Raw genomic sequence first — 22,704 nt, 5'->3', positions numbered from 1 at the left:
TAAGCCTTAATAGGCTACATTAAGGTTATTTCCTTTTAAATGGCAGTCTGGGAAAGAATCTAAACAGCACTATGCTTTCTGTACAACCAAGGGTCCTCGTGTGCAGCGCCATCAGGCAGAAATCCAGGCAAGAAGCACCCGTTCCACAGGGGACAAAAGCAAAGCTACTCATTTACTGCACCTTCACAAGGCTACTGCTGCTGTGCACTGCTCCTAGCTGCTGAGTAACAGCAACTGGACACAAAGATACAAAAGCCCACAAATGTTGGGGCTTTTTTAATGTCAGACCAACGTTAATACGAACAGGTAATTAATGACTCCTCCGGTAGCAGCTCTACTGCAAACCGCTTCCTATTACAAATGAGCCATTTCCCACGCAGAGAGCTCGAGGCAGCGTTTCTACAGAAGCTCACCGCAGAGCTGCCGCAGCTTCCTTTCCGTAATCACCGACAGCGCACTCAGAACAAACACAGAGGCCACGGACAACGGGCACCGGCTCCTCGCCACCGCTACCGACAGAGCGGCTCGTCCACGGCATCCTTGCACTGCTCAAAGGAATCGAGCTGAAACAAAGCTGCTAAGGGCCGGGGCTGCAGCCAGGCTGCGCTCCACGGGCAGGCCTGCTGCGTGTGCTGACATTTAATCACCCAGGACATCTGCCAGCTTGGCTGGACTGGGGCGATTTTCCTCTCATTCCATATTTAAAGCTTGTTCTGCTCTTCATATCACTGAACTGAAAAAGCCGCCAGCAGCGTCTCCTTCCTTGGCTGTCCATTGTCCTTTCCACAGAGAGCCTCAGAAGTCCCCACCTTTGACTATGTTCTCCAAAAAATGTAAGCATCCTGTCCCAGGGGTACTCTGCCAAGTAAGTACCACCATACTTTTACTAATTTTATTTCTTACGCTCACTCCCAAAGTCAGGAATACAACTGACCCCCTCGGTCACTTTGCAGGCAACACCTCAGTGTTGCTCACCCTGGTAGGAGGGCGAGACTGGCTAAAAAATTACACTGAACAGCCGAGGGTTGGAACTTGAAAAAGGATTGAAAACCTGCCTCTTTTTACAGTGTCCCTCCAAGGTTAAGCACCTCACCTGCACGGCCTTCTCCTCTCAAACTACAAGTGGAAATTTAGACAGAAATAGGAAATTTTTGTGTCACAAAAATCCACAGGATTCTTAGGAGAAAACCACCAGCAATCTCAAAGGATTATTTAAGTACCAGAAAGACCAGAGATGAAGAACCACAATTTTCTCAACAGCTGATCTTCTGAGAAGCTGTTTGTGATTGTATTTTGGTACTTCTGGTCTTCAGCAAATAGGAGGAAGCTATGGAGCAAGGAGACTTTTCCATGTGAATGAAGCAAAAGGTACTGCTATGGTAAACAGCCAGCAGCAGTACTAAACCAGCAGTAACAGAATACATTTCTTTTCCTGGTTCAGGTATTTGCAAAAGCTGTGCATTGCAGCGTTAGGTTTTGGGTTAACCAAAAAAGCTGTATTTATTATCTGAATCAAAAGACACACCTAGTTGCAATTGCTGGAATAGGAGTTTTCCAGCCATCAGGCTCAGCTGGCAGCAGAAGGCAGCTATGCCTCCCCCCAAACTGCAGCAGGCCACCCCACAGCATCCCTACAAACCGCACTCCAGCAACATTTCCTGATCTTTCCATTGCCTAAGCATGGGTAAACCACCTTCACTAACCCCCAGTGTGGCAGTGAACATGCCACTTCTCCTTCCTTCATGCTGGAGGCCAGGGAGGGAAGGCTGTGAGCCTTGACGAACTTCATTCATGAAAAACCAGGAAAAAACCCCAGGCCCCCTCAGCAGCAGAGCAATGCCACTGGCTGGAGCGGGCCAGGAGGGAGGCACCCCACAGATGGTCCCTTGGCCCCGGGCCCCTCCCGGCGCTCCCTGACCACGGCTTGCTCCACACGGCAGCCGTTTGTGCCAGGGCTGCTCCCACCTGGAAAGGTGATGCAATCCTCGCACGGAATTGTTCGCTTCTCCAGGGATGTTTGTTGTTAGACACTTCCACGTGGACAAATTAGCTGCAGCTCATTACCCCACCGTCTCCTCTGCCGAGCTAATTGCTACATCCTGGGCTCGGAGCGCCGCGGGAGCCTCCTATAAAATACACCCTCACACTGCTCTTTTATGCACCCCCCGAGACCAAAGCTGGGCTGCGCTTGCTGGGAATAACACTGTACTCATTTATAGCATACTCAAAATTGGATTATTTTGTTTTTCTATCAACACCAAAAGCGACACAACACAGCAGCAATTAGGAGATCCTCACATCCCGAAGTGAGGAGTGAAAAGAGAACTACAGTTCCAAAAAACACTTGTCATGCAAACCAAAATATTGAAAACTGTTCAGGTCAAAGAGGTTTCTGACTGTGACACTTTTAAATTACATAACCACCTAAAAAGCTCTTCTGAAGCAGCCAAAGTGATTTACTGGAGCTGGGCTGTCTTTCTGTGGCTTTCCTACATAAACGCTAAAGTTGCACTAGTGATCCATCCAGAAGGAAAATTCCTCCATGAGGCACCTCCTACTCCCTTCCTTCTGTGAACATTCCTAAAAAGGGAGAAATTTATGCCTGTGCTTAGCAGACAAACCAAATGTGTGCTAAGAAGTCCACCCCCAAGTTTATTTTGGTTTGCACTAACTGAAACCCTGGAGGGCACGCCAGGATCCCTGTTGCAGCGATCCTGGGCCCTCTCTGATTCCACACCCTCTCTGATAAAGAGGCTCCCGCCATCTGAGCGCCCAGCAAGCACCTTGGAGCCAATCACCCTGGAAATAGAGGAGCAGGTATAAGGATCCTGCTTCCTATCAACACCTTGCTCCAAGGCAGTGCCAGTTATCACCTCACCCAGCAGTTCCACAGCTGAGGAAAGCACAGCGGGAAGGACACGCACGCACAACAGCAAACCTGTGGTCAAGTGTGCCACCAAGAGGCAGACGCAGCCACCAGAGCGGGGAGGAAGAACAAAGAGCAGCAGCAGTCTGCAAAATATCCAGGGAAATCATGGAGGGACATGCAGTGTGGGGCTGCAAAACACCCGGGGAAGCCCTGGAGTGATGGGCAGCTGCAGCAGGACTTCCAGGATTTTCCAGGAGAAAACTCCTGCCTTTTTATTCTTATCTGTTTAAAAGGAGTATTTTCCAACCGCTCTAACTTTTCAGGAGGGAAACTGAAGGGCAAGAGTCCGGTAGCGATTCCTTCCTTCCTTCCCTCTTCCATCTCAGAAATGATCAAACCTGGCTGGTTTCCTAAAGGCACCAGCAGTAACTCCCAGAATTTCCTGAGGGGAAATTCTGTGCCCTTTCTGCTGCCACCCCCAGCAGAGCTCCAGCCCTTGCTCTCACTCCTGCAGCTATAAAAACCTGGAGGCGTTCTTAGATAATCTTTATTCTGTCTGAAGAATATTTCCTAAGAGTTTCTACGAGCACTGAGCTGTTTCTGCGAGACAACCATCGTCTGACAGCTCGAGTAAGTCTTTTCCTCGCCTCGCACGGAACACTTTATCCCCGAGGCCACCCCAGGACAGGAGACCCGGAGCAGCTTCCATCCCCAGCAGCAGCAGTGGGTTTTGGCAGCACATCCTGTTTGCCACGGCACAGGGCACTCAGGAGGGCACGCAGGGAGCGGTGGCACACGAAGCAAGGCTCCTACCTGGTCCTCGCTGGTCAGGCCCAGGCGCAGCACGAAGTAGAAGTGCACCAGGAAGTCGGAGTTGGGCAGCAGGTCCTGGCGCCGGCTCATCATGGCACAGAGCAGCCGGAACGCCTGCAGCTTCCCCTCCTTGTACTCGCTGGGCAGCGTGGCTGCCTGCAACAACAACACCCGCATCACTCCTTGCTTTCCCCACCAGCCAGCCAAGGCAAAGCTGCCTCGCCAGCAGCTCTCCCACAAAAAAGCACACATACAGTTATACCCAGCTCCAAAGAGCCTTCAGAGGGCACTTGCTGTCTTAGCCAGCAGTGATGGTAAAAGGCAAAAATAAGGCAACTAAATACAGGCCAACTCAGCTCTGACATGGAGGAAAATACTCACGTGTGAGAATTTCAGCACTAACCTTGAAGAGCCATGAAGCAAATATCCTGAGAGGAGGGATGAGGACAGGAGGAGAGGGAGTCGACTGATTGTCCACGCTGATAGCCAGGTTGTCCCGGATCTAACGGTTTTTGAAGCAGAGCGTTAATAAAACCAGTGTCTCACTGTTTTAATGCTCTTTTTTTCACATGATTATGCTCTAATTTTACTTCATTTACATTCAGGCGCTACACCCGGTGCTATACAGAGTTCCCACTTCAGCCAAAGCCACCGAGGAAAGCTTGTACTATGCTGCTGCTCCCTGGCCAAAGCAAACACCACCAGTTTGAGTCACACCATGGGCCTTTACACAAACACCAATGCCTGTATTTCTTTCTTCTTTGCTGCTGTTTCCTCACCCCATTTAAATTCTCCCGTCATTGGACAGGACTCCCTATTGGAGCTAGCTACAGGAAACCAAGCAAGATAAAGCTTCCTTTACGACAGAACCCTCCCCATGCCATGCTCACGCTGCAGGTGCCAACGCTGAACCACAGCAAAAGAAACGCACCGCTGTCATTAGCTCTAAGTACCACATACCTTTGCAAGTTTATACCACAGCTCGTAAAGGTAGCCGAAAACTTTTGCATGGATTTTAGGTGACTGTATGTTGTTCACATCTCCAAGAATTCCCAGGATCCTCCTCCACAACACAGCAGCAGAATCAGGATGCCAACCAATAAGGCTTCCACCAGCAATTATACTGCAGTCGTCAGCCAGGAACTCGCTACTGTCTGTCAATTTAAAGTGTTCCATTTCCACAAGTCAGAAACGCAGAGTAAGTATGAATTCGGTCAACAAAATCTGGCCATTACTCCTTCTAACCGTCTTCCATCTCAAAAGGTTTCTCTCCCCAAAATCTCTCTTTCATTGCAGAAGCTTCTTGTGACTCAAAGGAAAACAGGGCAGCAAACATAGGCAAAGGGGCTCGCAGGTGACAGTGCCACAGCACTGCCACACCACACCATCCCCACCCCCAGGGGGCTTTTCAACAGGCAGGCAAATGCAGTCAAATGCAACATGCACGCACCTGAGGGATGCATTCAGTCAGTAACTGGCTCTTACAGGTAATGTTTCTGTATTTATAGAAGTCACTTCTTTTTTTTTAAGACCACACAGCGTAGCAAGACCGGGCAACGCAACTGGGCAGAAGAATAAAAAGCCATGGCTGAAGAGTCCTGAGGAATGTGCTCAGGCATCACCACTGACACAGAGCAGCTCCTGCGAGAGCAGAGTGCACAGAGAGCAGGGCTTGGAGGAGACTGTCAGGCTAATGGAATCCATGTTCTTAAGCAGTACAAACCCAATCCCGCACTGAAGTGCACATTTTAGTGACCAGAGCTGGTAGCAGCTCTCCTGTCCGCAGGCGGGAGCACACCCGTGCTCTGGGTGCACCTGCAGCAGCCAAGGGGTGTGGAGGGACATTGCAGGAAACCTCTGCACAGGCAGAAGGAAATAACTCATGTCCTCAGAGGACTCGAGGAAGGTTAGTGAAATAAAAGGCATTTCAGAGGCTCTTACGTTTGAATATATCTAAAAAACAACTTAGGGAATTTTCTTCCACTTTTTGTGTGGTAGCATTACAAAGTCCCAAGGTGCTAAACCAGATGTTATTTAAGAACATTAGAATGATCTTCTACGGATCTGTGCTCAGGGAAATGGCATCTCTGCTGCTCAGTGGTGGCGTCAGCATTGTTCTGCCTTACCCCATCAGGCTTCCCCAGCAAAGCAAAGCCGTGCCTTGGGTGAGAAGCAGGAATGCAGAGAGGGGCGCTTTGGCTCTGCTGGGCAGTGACACATCTGCTACCCCACTTCTCCTTTCCCTCCGCATTACCCTCCGGGTTACTACACATGATCCTTTCTCTTCATACCCTCAAAAGGAGCAATTCTTGCGCCACAGCCATGAACAATGCATTTATCATACACGATCATCCTTACCACGGGCAGTAGTACCTTTCTTACAGCAGCACTCTGAGCTGCTGGAGTGGCTGTGCTGGTTCGCTAAAGCACAGACATTTCAAAGGAAAAGTGGATATAAAAAAATACCCTTGCAACTGTGCATCCATTAGGAAACCAGCCTGTAAGATATTCCCACGTTGCTGCATTAGGTTCCTGACCTAACTAACATCTGACTCACATCACTAGATGAAAGGTACCTTTACAAATGGCAAAGAATGAACCACTTATTCCTTATCAGTCAAAAAATACAGTAAGACACTTCCTCAGACCATTCTGCTGTGAAATAAAACCCATTCGCTTGACATGAAAATTAGTGTATTGTACTTGAACAGCGGGGCAGGCCCGTGAGTGACCAGCTACTGCAGCCCAGCTGGGCAGCGGTGCTCTGGCACCATAAGAAGCCCAGTTATCTTCAGCTGGGTGGTGGCTTTCTGAATCATCATTTATTGGCAAATAAATTGACGATCCGAATTCCTTCAACTCTGGGTGGGCAAAACAATTCTGAATGAGCACGATGAAGGGCACTTGGTGCCGTATAAGCCAAGTGAAGAGCCAAGCTCCTCTTTGGGGCACACAAGGGCGAGCTCATACCCGGTCTGGGGCCCGCAGTACCTGTGAGGTTGGCCGGCTCCTGCGAGGGGCTGAGCTGGAGCCAGCGCGGCGCCGCGGGGTCCGCGCCCATTCCCGTGGCCGCCCCGGCCTCGGGGTCATCCTCGGCCGCCTGCCAGGCCACGAGCGCGATGTCCACGTCGGCCCCGCAGCCCAGGGACGTGTCGCTGCTCACGCTCTCACCTGCGGCCACAAAGAGCACAGCCCCGGGCTCACGCCTGCGCCCAAGGGCTGCAGCAGCAGAGCACCCCGGAAACGCGGCTCGGCCGTCTGCAACAAAATCACAACGCTGATTTCGGCCGCCGCACTTGAGGGAAACACTCACTTTTCTCTCTCTCTCCGTAATACCCGTGTGGTTGCTGCAAGTCTGCTTTCAGATCTAACTCCGCTGTACTGCTGCTCCTCCACACTAGCACCTGCAGAGAAAAAATTCACCTCAGCATATACGGCTTCTAGAACTGTGCCACATTCCAGCCAGCAAATTTCACGCCCATGCAGTCATGAGAAATTAGCTACAACCCGGTCAAGACATTCTCAGGAATATTCAGACTGCCCAAGCGCTCCGCAATGTCTTCAGGAAAACATCAGGCTTTCCCATCTCAGTCTTTACCCTCCTTTCCACAACCTTGCTTCTCACGCCAACAAGCAGGATTTTTTACCTGTGCTTTTCAAACACAGCTGAAATCATCTGTTAAGGTATAAAAAAATCTTTCAGCCCTTCATATTTCGCAAAGATGATCAGGCTGAGTCATTTGTTGTTCCAACCGTTCACTCAAAAGCTGCCATTAAAAATGTATGAAGTTTGCCTGTGCTAACGTCAACTCACACTAACATCTGCCATGCACGGCTGGTGATAGGAACTGTGCTGCAGAGAAGCATTTTCATCAGTACTTTTTACTACATCAAACATTTATTCCAGTGTACTGTAGCTCTGTAATAGCCATGAATTATTTATCTTCTAAAAGTTACGAACTTCCTGTTGATGTTTAATATTTTTAAAAAGGACCGAAGTCTTGTGTAGGACTAGAACACAGATACACCTGCAGAGGCAGCTGACGAGATCAGGAGACACACAGACTGATCACACCCAGCAGGACGATAATAACCAGCTCCAGCTCAGTTCCAGATTCCATGCTAGAAATGGGATTAATCACTTTTCACACGTTCACTTCCCGGAGTTTCTAAATGCTAAAAGGCACCTGACCAGAAAGAAAACACTGCTAGAATCTTATCAGTAATGACTTTCAGGTTTGTCTTACTTGCTCGGCTTCATGCTCCTTTGTGTATCCCTTATTTTCCTGAACTGATCTGGAGTCTGAAGCCCAATTTCCAGCCTTTTTACCTAGAAGTTTCAGAAAGGAAACAAGAAGTATAAACACTTGTGGGACCCAAACACACAGCACGTCTCATGTAAATTTCAGTGATGTTTACGCATCTCATGTTTATAGTTAAGGGCAATACAACACTCAAATGGGACACAAGACGTTTTGAAAAACCCTTCAGAAGCGCAACGTACTTACAGGAAAGGAACCCAACTCCAACCGCAGCTGGAATGCACAAAATTTAAATGCAAGTCAGGGGGGAAAAAAGTCAAGGAGTTCCATACAAAATGCATACACATTCCAGGTTCCATTTTTGGCCTCCCTGCTTTACAAAAGGTCACATCTTGCACTCGTGGTCTCTACATTTCTTAAAAACAACAACTCGCAAGGGTCCAGCAACTTACCGACTATGTAGTGGCTAAGAAAGCGAGACAAAAAACATCTCAGAGGTGAGCTGGAAACCAAAGTAAGTAAGAGCAGCATTTGTGAGGCTGAATGAATCCCAACACTTTTGCTTCAGAAACACAGTATTGCCGTATTTTATTAAAATTACCTTGAAAAAAATCAGATGGAATCTGATCTGCAATATCTGAAGCGCTGCTACTCCGAGTTAGCTGCTGCTCTTGGTCTGCAAACGAGCCTGCAGCTTCTGTTCCTTCTGAACTTTCCAGCTGTTGAGATTCTTCGACTTCTGTTGATTTAATGACAACATAAAATATTTGCAGGAGCTCATATATACACACGTGTGAACTCCTTGCCTAAGAAAGCTCTATGGAAAAGTGACCCTTGCCAATATTTAAAATTCCCAAGGTAAAACTTTCAAGTTCTAATTTAAGTTCTACAAAAATACCCTCAGAAAAACTGTAAAGTTTAGAGAGAGACACAGGAGCAGTGTAAAAGGTCTAGAAAAGGACAGAAGTGGCTTTGGGAGTTGACAGGAAGGGGGGAGGAGGGCCGGTGAACAAAGCTGGGTTTTCAGTGCTGGAGACCCCAGCCAGTTCCTGTTCGTTCTGGAAACAGAATGAACAGAGCAGAGGCAGCAAAACTCCCTTAAATGCAGTGTGGGGAGAAGGTGGCTGCGCTCCCTGAGCGCCGCCAGAAAGAGGGGAAGAGAGGAGTAAAGAAAGACACAAACTCAGAGGAAAAAAGAAAGCTCGGAACTACATGTAACTTGGCTTCAGCTTGTGAGGACAAACCCAACCAGACAGCTTTTGGTTTGGCTGTAACTGCAAATGAGAAACAAAAGGAGGGGAGAGAGGCATGAAAATTTCAAAGAGAAAGTAAACCGACATGCTAGGGAAGGAGCAACAGGAACTCTTGAGATTAGGGAGCAACACGGCGCTCGTAGAAATGCATTTCTCTTAGCATTTTGGAAAAATCCCACAAAAAACTAGTAACACCCCAATGTTTCCATCCAGCAGAGTGCAAGTTTTAATGTTGCTTTGCTGCTCGATAAACACCGCAGGTATTTCAGAAAGTCATCTTGGGAGGCATGCGTGCAAAAAACCAACGTTTCTGGTATTGACTGACTTCAGCTGACTTCCAGTGTCTCACAGAAAGCAATAAAACAGAACATTCAATGCAATTCACCACCTGGAACAAGTTCAGCGTTCCCCCTAAGACAGCTCGAGATGAAAACGCGCCCAAGGTGTTCCACAGAGCAGGAGCCCCTCAAGGGCCATAAGGCGCCACACGCAAAACTCTCCTTCTCTTGCTGCTGCAGGTAACGACTCTGGGTAGAACTCGGGAGCCACAGATCGCTCCCAGAAGCGAAACTCAGGAATTTTTACTTTAGTTACTAGGCAATACAGATCTAACTGTAATTGATGGCAACCTTCAACACCAACACGAACAAAAGCTGCTTTGCTTGCAGCACCGCAAACGTTCCGAGAAGAACCAACCAGACAGAAAGGGAATGGACAGAGAGCAGTTCAAAAATATAAAGGACATCGATATAAAAGAGGACTTTAAAGTACAGTACCTGACAGTCTGTGAGAGCAAGAGGTGTAAGAGATACCAGGGAAGAGAGAGCTCACAGTGTGAAGCAGAAGAGGTACACTTTTAGTAGCTGGCAAAGCCTCATACAGATGGACACAGTTGCTGATAGACTGGCTTCGCTTAGCTTACAGGAAAAAAATAGAGCAATGATTACGTCAGGCAACATAATGAAATACTGCAGCTCTGAGTGTCACAACACAACAAAACCCAATGTTCTGGGATAAAGTTTTACAACAGTAAGCCCAGGAGTTTCTCCCCAAGACAGAAGTTAATATGGTGTTCACACTGAAAGGGAGATAATCAGGGATTTCTGATCCACAGCAAGCGTGGAAGTGCCTTTAATCTGAACACACAGAAACAAGAAAAGCCCTGGATCAACACTTCCAGGTTCTCCCTACTGCTCTGGCAGGGTGTCAAGGAGGAAAATGTTTTGCAGCAGTTGAGAGAACCCTCCACCGGAGCACAAACAGGGACTTGCTGGATTCAGAAACGAAGCTTGGATTGAACTGACTCCACTGCCAAAGTGCTCTGTAACGCAGGCTGGGGGCTCGGCTACGGAGCCTGCAGCCACAAACCACACCGAGTGTCCTCCCTCCTTCCAGCTCTCCTGGTGAGGAACCAGGCTCGAAGGAGGGGATTTCCAGGGGAGTCTGCCCCAGTGAATTGGCACGTGGAAACACGCTGCCATGGCACAGAGAGAGGCCAGGTTCAGACTGCTGAAATGCTTGAACAAACCAGGATCTGTTCCACGTCTGGGCTCTCTGTCATTGCCCCTCAGCATTCCTCACCCCAGCCTCCCTTCTCCTGCGTTCCTCTCTCCAGAAGCAAACGTGAGAGAAAAATCTCATCATGCCAAGAAAAAGAGAGCAAACAAAGCGACTACGAAAGGATAAAATTATTTACTAAACGCCTGGTTTACCCTGTGCTCCCAGGAAATAGTTGTATCAGTATCTGTTTTGTGCCTGCCAGCAGCAGATGCTTTCTTAGGAACCAATAAAAATAGCAACGTACTTCTCTAGAAAAGCCCCTAATGTGCACAGGTTTAACTCGCAATTCAGTGTCCTGTAGCTAAAAGCTTACGTACAGACTTTCCCAAAGGACCTTGACTCTGTGATTCACACCGGCCAAGACATTCCAAACACGGACATGCAACCTCTCTGATGGGGCAGTTAATAATTAAGTTGCTTTTGGCAGCAGCCACCCCTCAAAGGCAGATTTAAAGCCCGCGTGTGACTGCGTGTTTGGGTACCAGAGCACTTAGCTGTGGTCTAACCTGTGGCTCTCTGACGGACGATATTTCTTGCTTTCTCCACTCCTGGGGCCCCAGAGGTTGTGGCACTTCTGAATCTCATCGGCTCCACAACTTCAGGATGACTTTTCCAGCTTAATGAAAAAGATCTTCCTACTACAGCTGTCTTCTGAGGCTCCAGAACACCACCTGGAGATGAAGAACACAAAATTTTCCGGCACTGGACGCTTTGGCACGTATTTTTGCTGAAGTACGAATGGACTCGGACATGACAAATATTAATACTTTAAACCACACAGATTAGCCTCTACTATTAATGAAAACCAACTGGTGCTTCACCACACACATCGATTTCAATGTAAGAGCAGCTAAAATACTGTAAATTAGAAACCTTACCAAAAACACACGCAAAGGAATTTTCAGAGTTGCCTGTGTCAGCCTACAGCACAGGAACCACGTCTCACTTCTGCTTCCCAGAAAGCACTGACTGTAGGTGCTGACCCCAGCCTGCCAAACAGCCTGACCCCAACCCACCTCTCCTCCCAGTGAAGGATGACAATACACAAACCCAAAGTGCTTCACATTTGATTAAACAGGTTCTAAGAGCAGATTAAGCAGTGTTTAATGTTACATTAATTTTTAAGCTTAAGCTTCGATATTTAACTGCCTCGATACAAAAAGCACTGAAGCACAAAGACTAACCTTTGCCTCTCTGCTTTTTTTCCTTCTGCTCACTGAGCTTGTCCAGGGGCAGGTTTGTCATCTCCACGCCGTACACGGTCCTGGCCAGGACTGCTGTCAGGGAGTCCATGATGTTGGCCCACTCGTTGATGAGCTCCTCCCAGTCCGTCAGGGCGGACAGGACACTGAGCAGCTCATCCCACAGCTCCCGAGAGATGTACACGCTCAGGTTTGCTCTGATCCAAGCCACAATGAGGGTCTGAGGGAAGAGACACCAGTGGCAGCTCGGGCAGGTCTGACAAGATGAGTTCAGCATGCCAAGCCCAGCCCACGCACCGACGGAGCCGGCTCCGACCTGCACATCAGCATGGGCTCTTGGTGAGGCACAGCTGATGTGCAGCACTATTATCCTTCAAAAAACACTCCCAGGAATAGAAGTGGCCAAAGTTACTGAAGGAAATCTAGAAATATTTCAGGCTGTCTAAATGTTAACAGGCTGTACAGCAACAGCGGAATGAATGAAGAGCTGTCCCACACCCACAGAACAGCAGCAGGGACCAAGCTCTGGGGCGGTGCTACACGCCCAGTTACGCTGTCCAGGCTGGAAGTACAGCAGGAAGCATAAATGTCTCTCTCCCTCAGCATGACTCAGTTCTGATTTGCCACCTGGACTTTTAGGAAAAGAGTTACTTGAATCTTACACTTTAGAGGCACTCACTGAAAATATCCCACAGAGGCCATGCCTGCCTGTGCTACCAGGCTTTGTAACGGAGCCCTGAAGAGCGGGGCAAACCCAGCTCCCCCTCCGCTAGGAACAGTTTACAAAACAATTACTAGCAAAACAGGAAAAACCCCTCCTCCACAGTAACACAAGCAGGTTTCACAGTACTCGGCTGAAACTGCGGGCACTTGTGCCAGAACAGACCAAGCAGCCCCACTCACTCACTCGGAACAGCAGCCCCGCCATGCTCTGAGCAAATGTGTCCTTTGGCTGGTTCTCTTTTGGCTTCTGCATCACAGCTTCTGTTATTCTGAGGAGTACCTGCAGCATCTGTTCCCTGATCCAAAACAAAACGTGTTCTGTTAGTGTACCGCTCATTGTCCTCTAGCAAGCCTTATTTATTGAGAACGAGGTCAGACTTCAGACTTTACAGATCACGTGCAAAACACCTTAGGTGGCTGCGGACTGCAAAAACTTTTTCTCTTAAATGATGCCCTACTAATCTTACCACGTCCTTCTGTTCATTGACAGCTCCATTATCATGCGCCTGAAGATGCTGAGAACAGCTTTGCAAGCATCCACTTGCTCCTTCAGCAGCACAGGCACCTCAGTGCACGGCTCCAGCAGGAAAACATTCGCCGAGTTTGTCAGGAATACCTTCGACAGAGGCATTGACAGTCCATTTGCACAGTGTTAGGAACGAAAACAGGCCGAGACTCACAACAAAACCCTCATGCTCCTGTAGTTAAACCTTTTCCCGTCCTTAGGGCAAGTGTCTCGTTTTACCCATCACTTTATTTTCCTGTGTTATTCCAGCAAGCAGCCAGGTGGCATCGCAGACCCACCAAGGCTCAGTACGGGGTCTGTGGGTGTCTCTTCTGCTTGGGCAGGAAAGAGAACATTCCTACAGCCACTCATTTCCTGCCATCATATACTTAAACAGCCACTAGTATTTTCAATAAATGAAGCTTGGCAAAACTAAATGCATGGTTTCTGATTAATTCCTAGTACCTGCAGTAGGAAAAGAAATTAACCTTCCCACGTTAAAATACGGATATCTGGCTTTAAGATGCGGTCACGTGGTTTGACATGCATGTTTTAGAGTGATACACGAAGTCCAAGTTGTGCCTTACAAAACCAATCAAGCCCTGGTAGTTCTTTTCCTCCACCTGGGAGATTGTAACAGAATTTGCAGCATAAGTTCCGTGACCAGGTAGGTCACAGCGTGTCCCCCTCGCTCCCCCCCAGCACACCTGCAGCGCAGCCTGGGCACCAGCTTTCACATCCCTGTCCTCGTCTTCCAGCACGCAGCCCCTGCTGACGGCGCTGGTGAAAGAGTAGGTCCTGCCCCAGCTGGAGGAGCGCCTGTGCCCGGAGGCCTCCGAGGAAAGCTGCCAAACACAGCCTGGTTAGTGACAGGGCAGAAAGGAACGCACCCAGACTGAGACAAAACCATCCCTGAGGCCAGCAGCAAAAATAAGGGAATTATCGCCGCATACGTTCACTCCCGAAGGGAATTCCTGTCTATTGCTTCTTAATTTCCAAACGTGGAATTTAAAGGCCCACTGAAGTTTTAGGAAGTACGTGACTTAAAATGTCTTACACCACTTTTTGTAGTAACTGCTTGTAGTAACACTTGAATTTAAGTCTGGCAAAACTATAAATTCTCTAGGAAATAAAGTAAAAAACCTTGTAATTCTCACTGTTTTACAAATCAAACATCTTCCTCAGTACTAGAAAACTTCCCTTTAAACAGCATCAAGAGTGTCAAAGAACCCTTGCTGACGGTTCAAAACAGGGTATTAAAAGATGATGTGCGGTGTATCTAAGCTTTCATTTCCTAGACTAAGGAAAGTGTCCAGTTCCAAATGTTTCATCCAGTATGCACGAATTAATACATACTGTCAAATTTTTAAGCACCACCAAAATGAAACAGTTCTCCGTGCCTTAGGCCAGCAGACAGTCAATTTCAGCACCGCAGAACCTGTCAGAGTTTCTTCCCTGAAGCTCCTGCTGTCGTATTTACGCAGGCAGGGAATAACCACAACTGATGTTTCCCAAACCAGCTGCAAACCTTCCCCGTTTAAGTGCTGCCGGACGCTCAATAACTATTTCAGTTGTGAGCCCTTAAATAAAAGCATTTCTCAACCTTTATTGCCCACACACACTTTTAAATTGTTACTCCTCTACACAGTGAGGTGGAAAGCCCCATATTGCAGTGGACAGAGCAAAGTAAGGAACAGGGATACCATACATGTTTACCGTCTGTTTGCACTGAGGAGTCTTCCAAGGGAGCAACAGCGTCCTGGCTGTCCTCCTTTTTGTCTGGCTCCTCCATGAACACGGGTTTCTCCTGCAGTATCCACTTCTGATACACCTTAACCACCTTCCGTGTTGCGGATATATCAGAAGGCGGCAACAAAAAAGCCTAAAATGGAAAGTTTTGAGAGATTTCACTCTACCTAGGACACGCGGTGCATACACACACACCCACCACCCACACCACCACCTGAAGCGGCAAGCTTCAGTTCCACAACAATTCCATTATCTGATCGCTAAACTAGAGCCAGGAAGGAGCCCAAGCTAAAAGCTGGCCCGGTTACCAGACCCCCACGGTGTGTCTCACAACCACCCATCCCCGTCGGAAATAAAAACCCTGGCGGCAAGCAGCCCCGGGCACGGACCTGCCGGAACACCTCGTTGACGAAGTTGACGTATCCCCGCGTAGAGAGGAGGATCCTCTGCACCATCTCGAAGACGCTGCGGTGCTGCTCCTCGATGCTGCAGAGGCTGGAGTTGCTGAGGCGCCTGTCGGACAGGGTGCTGCTGTTGGAGTGGCTCCGGTCCTGCTCGCCCGCGGGCGCCGCGCCGCCCTCCAGCTCGGTGCTCTTCTCCTGGCTCACGCCGACTGTCTGCACGGCACAGCACAGACCCCGTAACGCAGCACACAGACCCCGTAGCGCAGCACACAGACCCCGTAGCGCAGCACACAGACCCCGTAGCGCAGCACACAGACCCGCTGCAGCAGCGCCCACCACGCCACGGGGGCTCTGACACGCCGCGCGGGGTACCCCGCCTGGCACAGCAGTGCGGCCCCAGCAGCCAGGCACGGCAAATTGCAGCCTACTGCTCGACCCAAGAAGGAATCTGCCTTTACTCTATGCTTCCTTACAGCACACAACTGCCAGGATTGTTCACTCCACACTAAGAGTGTGGAGGAAGGCACAGACACAGTGGAGACAAATTTTTGGGGGAAAAGATGGATCGTAGAACATTATTGTGCCCGACAACTTTTTGCCAGGTTTTGCTCTGGCACTGCATGCATTCTGCAAGCTCTCAAACTGTGCTGCTTCTCTGCTGAGCTGAGCCCACAGCTGACACTCACCTATGGTTCAAGACAGAATGTAAGCTGACATTGACTCTAAATTCTTAACGGGAAGCTGGAGAGTGTCTCAAAAGCATCAATTTATAAAATTCATTGTGAGGCACCTAATTCTAGAGAAGTCTCAACCAGGAGCTTATAAACAAAATATTCCTCTAATATCTCATTGTAAACAGCTGCTGCAACCGAGAGGAAAACAAAGCAGCCTTTGATGTTGCTGGGAAATGGTCCATGGAACCACCAAGTATGACAGCTCACAGAGTAAATCCCAAGAGTCTAAATATAATACTGCTGAAGCTGGTAATGCAACAAGTTATATGGGGGGGCGGAAAAAAAACTTCTAGTGAATTACTGAAATGTTTTCCTTGGATATTTCCTCCTCCTTCAATGAAAAAGAAAAGCAAATAAGCAGCTATGTCATTTATTCACTATGGGGTAGCATTTCCTTATGCTTCAGCTGTCAGCACAGTGAGATCACTTGCAAGGTCAGCACGTATGCAAGAAGAGAGGTAAACTTTAAAGCCCACCTGAATAATTTTAGGCAGCACTTCTTCTCCGTTTTTTGTATTCTGAACAGCAGTTAAATACTTCTTCTCGAGGAAGAAGGTAACGAGCCACTTGATAAAAACAACTCGAGCTGCCATGTAGGGGATTTTTGTGCAGTAGACACTTTCGTTGTTCCGTGTTGCAGTGACATACACCGGCCTCGGCCTGATATCGGGGATGTCTGGTGGGACAAAAAGGAAGGGAGAAACAAAGTGGAATCTTAGCAACTGCTTCCCAACTCGGGCTAAATGCACCAAGCACATCACCCAAGAAGTAACAGATGCAGTGACTGGCTGCTTTTACTGTATTAATGCTTGTATTCTATCCTAACTTTATCTCTCTTCAGGAGAGCATAACAGTACAGACCTTCCCTGAGGCTATCACTTGTATCGCTCAAAACAAAGGAAAGCAAAAGAGAAGGGCTGCAAAAGGAAGGGCAAAAGCTGAAGCAGAGAACCACTCCTGCTACAGCGTAAGGTAATTTTACATGGAACTGGGGAGGAAAAATTCCCCCATCCCACAGACCTGCAGCAGCACACCAGCAGGCAACAGAGATGCTGCCAAGAGCGGGCTCTGGCTTTCTCTACTTCAAAGGCAAGACCCACCACTTACCAAGCACAGGTTTGTAGAGGTTGGTTAGCTTTGTAAAAGATGGGAACAAGTGAGGAAGATAGTATTTTCTGAACAAGGTAAAGAGGAACTTAAACCCAGTGTCTTGGTTCTCCTTGTTCTTCCACTCCAAGCTTGCAGCCTTTGTCAGGAGTTTAAGAGAAACAAACAAAAAGCTTCAAGTTAACGTGTTACACTGACAATTGTTTCACCCTGAACACAAAAACCGAGAAACCTCACTTCAGCAAGAGGTGGAAAACCAGCACAGCAACAAAAACCACCTTTGCAAACCACAGTAAGAAGGTAAGGAATAAAGCAGCGCCCCAAAGACAGCGAGCTCAGTGGAAACCGGTGGGTTTGCGCTCTTCCAATCGGGGAAGGACAGGAACTGTCATACTCTGCTTTCGGTAAATTGGCTCCCTACGTTTTGACAAAGTTACTCTGAGCTATACTTTTATCTTAAATATCTTCCTCATCACACTAAACACAAACAAACAAACACTGGAACCACTGTGCAATGGGATTTACAGTGCAAGCAGGTCTGTTTAGATCCCGAACACGTAAAAAGAGTATAAAAAGAAGAGTGAAATCCTATTTTTAACTGAAGCGTTGGGAAACTCTGATATGTAAAACAAAGGGTGCTGTGGAGGAAGCTGATAATTTCATACAGCCACTTTTAAAAATAAAGCGTTTATTCAAGATGACAAAACCCCTTCCAAACACTATTTTGGTCTTGCCTTTTCATACTGAAAAGTGTATCTCAAAGCATTTAATTATGATTTATCTTTTTTTAATACCAAGCTCTTTAATGTTCATTGTCTGCACAGCTTCCACTTTATTTCAAATGTTGCTTAATTTGTACTTTTTAAATATATACATTATCTTAATTTATTTCCTGCACAGATTCATCTGATCTACTTCTAATTAAATTTTATGTACATGTTACTTGCATCCTTTTAAAAGCATCTCAGAAGCCATCTCTCCATCTCCTCCTCCAGTGGTCCTTTACATTTCTTTTCATCTAGGTGTGTGCCCAAAGAGAACAAATTGAAGCTTCACCCCACACCAATTTTCTAAATGCAATCACGAGTACATAAAATATTCAGTCACTCTGCAAGTTTGGATAACGTTCATTAATTCTTATCACAAAAGTGGGACAAACTTCTTATTTTCACCAAAAATGGCATGAGGAAATAACCTTTGGGATGATTTTCCATTTAAAAACAAGAGTAAAAGAAGTGCTGGGGAAGGGTAAGCCCAGCTCCACACAGACTAAGTGTAGGCTTAATTTCCCGCCCCAAATACGAGCGGTTACAAACACACGTCCTCCTCACCTGAATTACCATGTATTTTAACAGGAGCTGAAGAAAATAGCAGGTTTGGTCTTCAGCAATTTTCTCTCCAGAGACAGCTGGCAAAAGCGGCGTTATTTCTTCTGGAAAAATCTTGGCTAAAACCAAATATTTTAATCATAGCACACATGAAAGCAGTGAGATAAGAAGATATTTTCTATAAAGGACTGATTTGGAAACACCCATTAGTGCACTACCAAGCTGCTCGGATGCCCAAAGTCCTAGCACATCCCATGGAGGACTGCACCAGATCCCCGGGGGCTTGGAAGGGCTGGCACCGGCAGGGGAACCAACGAGGCGGAAACCTCCACCCCTGCTTAGCTGGCAGCAAAATGCTCCTATACTGCTGCATCCGAAACAAAACCACCCGAGCGCCAAACAGCAAACCCCGGCTGCTCAGAGGGACAGCATCGAGCGGCTCCGGAGCCGGACACGCCGCGGACGGCTCGGGACGCCAGGACAGCCACCTCCCCCCCGGAGAGCCCCGGGAGCCGCTCACCGTCAGGCGCGGCCGGAGGGCTGACCAGGCTCTCCAGGGTGCAGGGCCCGCGCGACGACGGCAGCGGGGGAAAGCCGGGCACCAGGCAGGCGAACATCAGGATCTGCTCCTCGGCGCAGTTGGTCTGCAGGGCTTGGAGCCACAGCAGGAACAGGCGGATGCCTTCGCATCTGAGCTGCAAGGGCGTGGATTTGGGGGAAAAGGCAGCAAAACAGCTCTGTAAGTGCCGTAACGCGGACAAATAGTTCACAGCAGGCAGGGCGAGTGCTTTCATCCCAGCTAGGTGCTGGAAAGTCTTGCCATCATACCAAGGGTACTCACATTATTAATATAATCCTAGCTTTAATGCCAGAGAGAGCTGAAAAAACTAGATATTAAGCATTATCTACTTATACCTTCCTCAGGTAACTTTACAAAGGTCACTGGAGCAGAAAAATGACTGAAAACAAATACCCAAATAATCGAGGATGGCATTAATAAAACTTCTGGTTGGAAGGTGAGTAAGAAAAAATTACAAAGTCTAACAACCTGAAAAACACGGACACTGGAAAGGTGCAAAGTAATATAGTTCATAAAGTGAAACGGAATATGAAAACACCGATGCAATACCTTGAGAGAATTTCCAGTGTGCAAAAGCTTCTTCAGAATCGACCCTGGATCAGGAAAATTAAGTAGACACTCTCAGACACTTCCCACAACAATGTTTTCAAAAACATTCCATGAAAGGCTGCTTTAATGCCATTTACTCTGGGGTTTAACACAGCTATGGGGGGAAAGCCCCAACTGAATCTAGTTACGATCACCACTGCCCAAGATTAGCCATGATGCATCTTTCCAGTGGGGTACTGTGGGTTTCGTCAGAGGACCACGCCTCAAATTATTTTCGTTAGTAGCAAGATCTGCGAATGATGTACATTCCTCCTCAAGATCTCACCATTTCACAGGATTGAATGGGAATTACTAACACATATAGGAAACATGTATGAACACCTATGAACATTAAGCAAAAGGAAATCGCAAGGCAGAGCTGTAAATAAATGCTCTGCCGAATTCTGTACGTCCTTTTTTGGACACAGATAAAAAATTATCCCACCACAATGACCACTCAATAGCAGCATAAAGAATATGTCAGCTACAAAGCAACTGACTGGAACCAATTTGGCCTGGACTAGTTCAGCTGAACTGCTGTGAAGTGGCCAGGCAGATGCCTCCTCTTACTTATGTCAGTGCTGAGTGGAAATGTGACAACAGCCCTTCCCTTGACCTTTAGCTTCCGCTCATTGTTCTTCTGCAACAGCAATTCCTTGTTCTGATGACACACATGGCAGCCAGTCAGACGGTGCTGCAAACCAACCCCAACCACAACAAAAAAGTCCTACTTGAAAGGAAGAGAACCCCCCCCAAAATTTTAATAAGCAGCATAAAAACCCATTGGTACCACATTGGTGGCATTTGGAAGCAGAATTTTAAAAGCAGTGATGAATCCAAGACATCTGATTCTGAGGAAATTATGGAGCTAAACCACTCCATTGGATTTCAAGGTGTTCTGGCCATCCAAGACGGCTCTCTGCCAGACTCCTCTCCTATTCCTTCCCTCCTTCCAGGAGCTCCAATACCATCGGAGCTTGGGGAAAGAACAGTCAGTCTTGGTCTGAGGAGGCCACCCATGGCTACCTTGTGTCTGTCATGGCCAAGGCCATATTCTAACGGGACGCTGGGAAAATCCTCAATTTCATGAGAATCTGGGAAAGACAGCTGGGGCCATGCTTGCACAAATACCACGTATTCATAATTCCACTCTCAAAGGCAGATCGCCCATTAAGAGAACAACCGATCCCAAAAAAGCTACTAGAAAGTTTATATTTTTTTGTATGAAACCATTTCTTCTTACCTATGCTGCGAAAATGCCATCGATAAAAAATCCTCTCGGGTAGTAGCTGCAATATTTTCTGCAGGAAACAAAACCAGTCAAATTTTCCGTCATGAAACCGGCTCATCAGAGGATGCAGAGAAACGAATACACAGGACACAAATGAAAGGGGAACGCGTGCACAGGGGACAAAACAGAAAAGCAAATACCTATCCTGGCAAGGACTCGTGTCCACTACTTTCCTCTGGCTGCGGAGAAGGACGCTCGGAGCGCTCCTGAACGCACACCACGAGGCAGATTTGAAGCCCTTTCCTTTCCCCCTGCCCGGCACACCCTCGGCCTGCTGGGGAAGGGCTCACACACGTCCGAGCAGCTGCCTGGGGCTGGCACTCTCTGCAGCGCCCGCCACAACTCCTGCTGCGGCTCAGGTCAGTGTTTCCCCCGGCTGCCAGGCTCCACTCCCCGGCTGAGGCACAGGGAACAGCGGGGCAGCTCCTGCTCCTCAGAGCTCCTCTACCTGTGCTTGCAGCGGCTCGCTGCGCCCGCGCCAAATTACGCGCAGCCAGACTAATTGAATCCCCAGCACGGGCAGTTCATAAAGCACTCAGCCAATAATCCCCGGGAGTTGCAGGCATTGAAATAAGGAATTAGGAAGACATATTTAAACAGGAAACCAGTTTTAAACATTTACTTTTGGAAATCAAGTGAAATTAAACAGTGTCATAAATGACTGATGGTCAGAGCTCCTCCTTGCAACTATCAAACAAAATCACTGGCACGAATTCCTGCGCAGCAAAGCGCCGTTAAGTTCTCAGCAACACCACATGCAGGATGCAAATGGATGATAAGTCACTTAAGCAACAGTTTGGGGGTGTTCTGCACACAAAACAAACAGCATCACAGCCCAGAAAGCAACTGGCACTGTGGGCCACCCCTGGGAGCCAGGCGACACGAGCCAGCACTGCTGCCAGAGCATGTGCTCGGGACGTGGAGCAGGACAGACCTCTTGTTTCCGACAATAAAGGGCTTCAGAGACTATATACAACACTCAAAATAGTCTTTTTGGAAATGGAACATTCCTTTCTCCATGGCAGAAGATGGAAGTCATGACAAGTTCATGGACAGAGGGAGCTGGACCTCAGGTCACAGACAGGCTGGTCCTCCTGTGCACCTTCACCATAGCAAGTGCTCCCCACACAGTATTTAGCATTTCTAAAAGGCTAACCAGAATAAAAACGTAAAGCAGGCATGCCCCTTTTCCATGTTCCTCCTATTTTTTTCAGCGTCACTCCCCCAGCTCACTGCGACAGCAGGACCCCAGGAACAGAGGGTCCAGAGATCAAGCTCCCAGTCCGTGGGCAGGAAGAATGCTTGGGATGAGGGATCTGACTGGCTAGAAGTGAGGCCATGACCCACAGCAGGGCTCTACCTGTTAGTTAAGCACCAGGTTTCTGCCAATCAGATTGCAGGGTCCATGGACAAAGAGCTACCATTATCCATCTGAACATTAGAACACTGGCAGCCCACCACTCCTCCAGACTATTTCTGACATTAATCATTACTTAACTTGGCACAGGGCACCAAGGAGCTCTAAGCTAACCCAGGAGCGCTTCTAACCTAACCCAGGAACTCCGCGTGGGAGCTGGGTCTGTGCCCAGGCTCACCACAAGCCCTGTGCCCGAGGTGTGCGAGGACAAGCTCCAGGAAACAAAACCCTATGGCAAACCAGCAACAAAAACCGGGCTGGATTCAGGTGTCACACAACACCCTGCAGGGATGAAACTCCACACGCTGGCACATTTATC

The 22,704-nt window shown here is 48.1% G+C and overlaps 1 protein-coding gene across 10 annotated transcripts in view; it reads right to left on the bottom strand.

Annotated features, from left to right (window-relative positions):
• RALGAPA2 (Ral GTPase activating protein catalytic subunit alpha 2) overlaps positions 1-22,704 on the bottom strand; it is a 92,851-nt gene that overhangs the window by 58,988 nt on the left and 11,159 nt on the right. For 7 of the 10 annotated variants that reach the window (XM_048297977.1, XM_048297980.1, XM_048297978.1 and 4 more), the window contains exons 4-24: positions 20,921-20,978; positions 19,639-19,682; positions 19,030-19,204; positions 18,513-18,628; positions 17,182-17,320; positions 16,551-16,750; positions 15,326-15,553; positions 14,896-15,069; positions 13,895-14,032; positions 13,150-13,298; positions 12,867-12,978; positions 11,942-12,179; positions 11,264-11,428; positions 9,974-10,114; positions 8,546-8,683; positions 7,930-8,012; positions 6,996-7,086; positions 6,674-6,853; positions 4,643-4,836; positions 4,086-4,184; positions 3,683-3,838 (exon numbers count right to left, since the gene is read on the bottom strand). In XM_048297977.1, coding sequence (XP_048153934.1) covers positions 3,683-3,838; positions 4,086-4,184; positions 4,643-4,836; positions 6,674-6,853; positions 6,996-7,086; positions 7,930-8,012; positions 8,546-8,683; positions 9,974-10,114; positions 11,264-11,428; positions 11,942-12,179; positions 12,867-12,978; positions 13,150-13,298; positions 13,895-14,032; positions 14,896-15,069; positions 15,326-15,553; positions 16,551-16,750; positions 17,182-17,320; positions 18,513-18,628; positions 19,030-19,204; positions 19,639-19,682; positions 20,921-20,978 — 3,018 coding nt within the window. Of the gene's footprint in view, positions 1-3,682; positions 3,839-4,085; positions 4,185-4,642; positions 4,837-6,673; positions 6,854-6,995; positions 7,087-7,929; positions 8,013-8,545; positions 8,684-9,973; positions 10,115-11,263; positions 11,429-11,941; positions 12,180-12,866; positions 12,979-13,149; positions 13,299-13,894; positions 14,033-14,895; positions 15,070-15,325; positions 15,554-16,550; positions 16,751-17,181; positions 17,321-18,512; positions 18,629-19,029; positions 19,205-19,638; positions 19,683-20,920; positions 20,979-22,704 lie in introns of those variants that run through there. The other 3 variants (XM_048297983.1, XM_048297981.1, XM_048297986.1) reach the window with 3 other exon arrangements.

Source organism: Corvus hawaiiensis, chromosome 3 (assembly GCF_020740725.1).
Source record: "Corvus hawaiiensis isolate bCorHaw1 chromosome 3, bCorHaw1.pri.cur, whole genome shotgun sequence".
Lineage (NCBI taxonomy): Eukaryota > Metazoa > Chordata > Aves > Passeriformes > Corvidae > Corvus > Corvus hawaiiensis.
The sequence above is the reverse complement of the archived record's forward strand: the minus strand, read 5'-3'. Positions and strand labels throughout refer to the sequence as shown.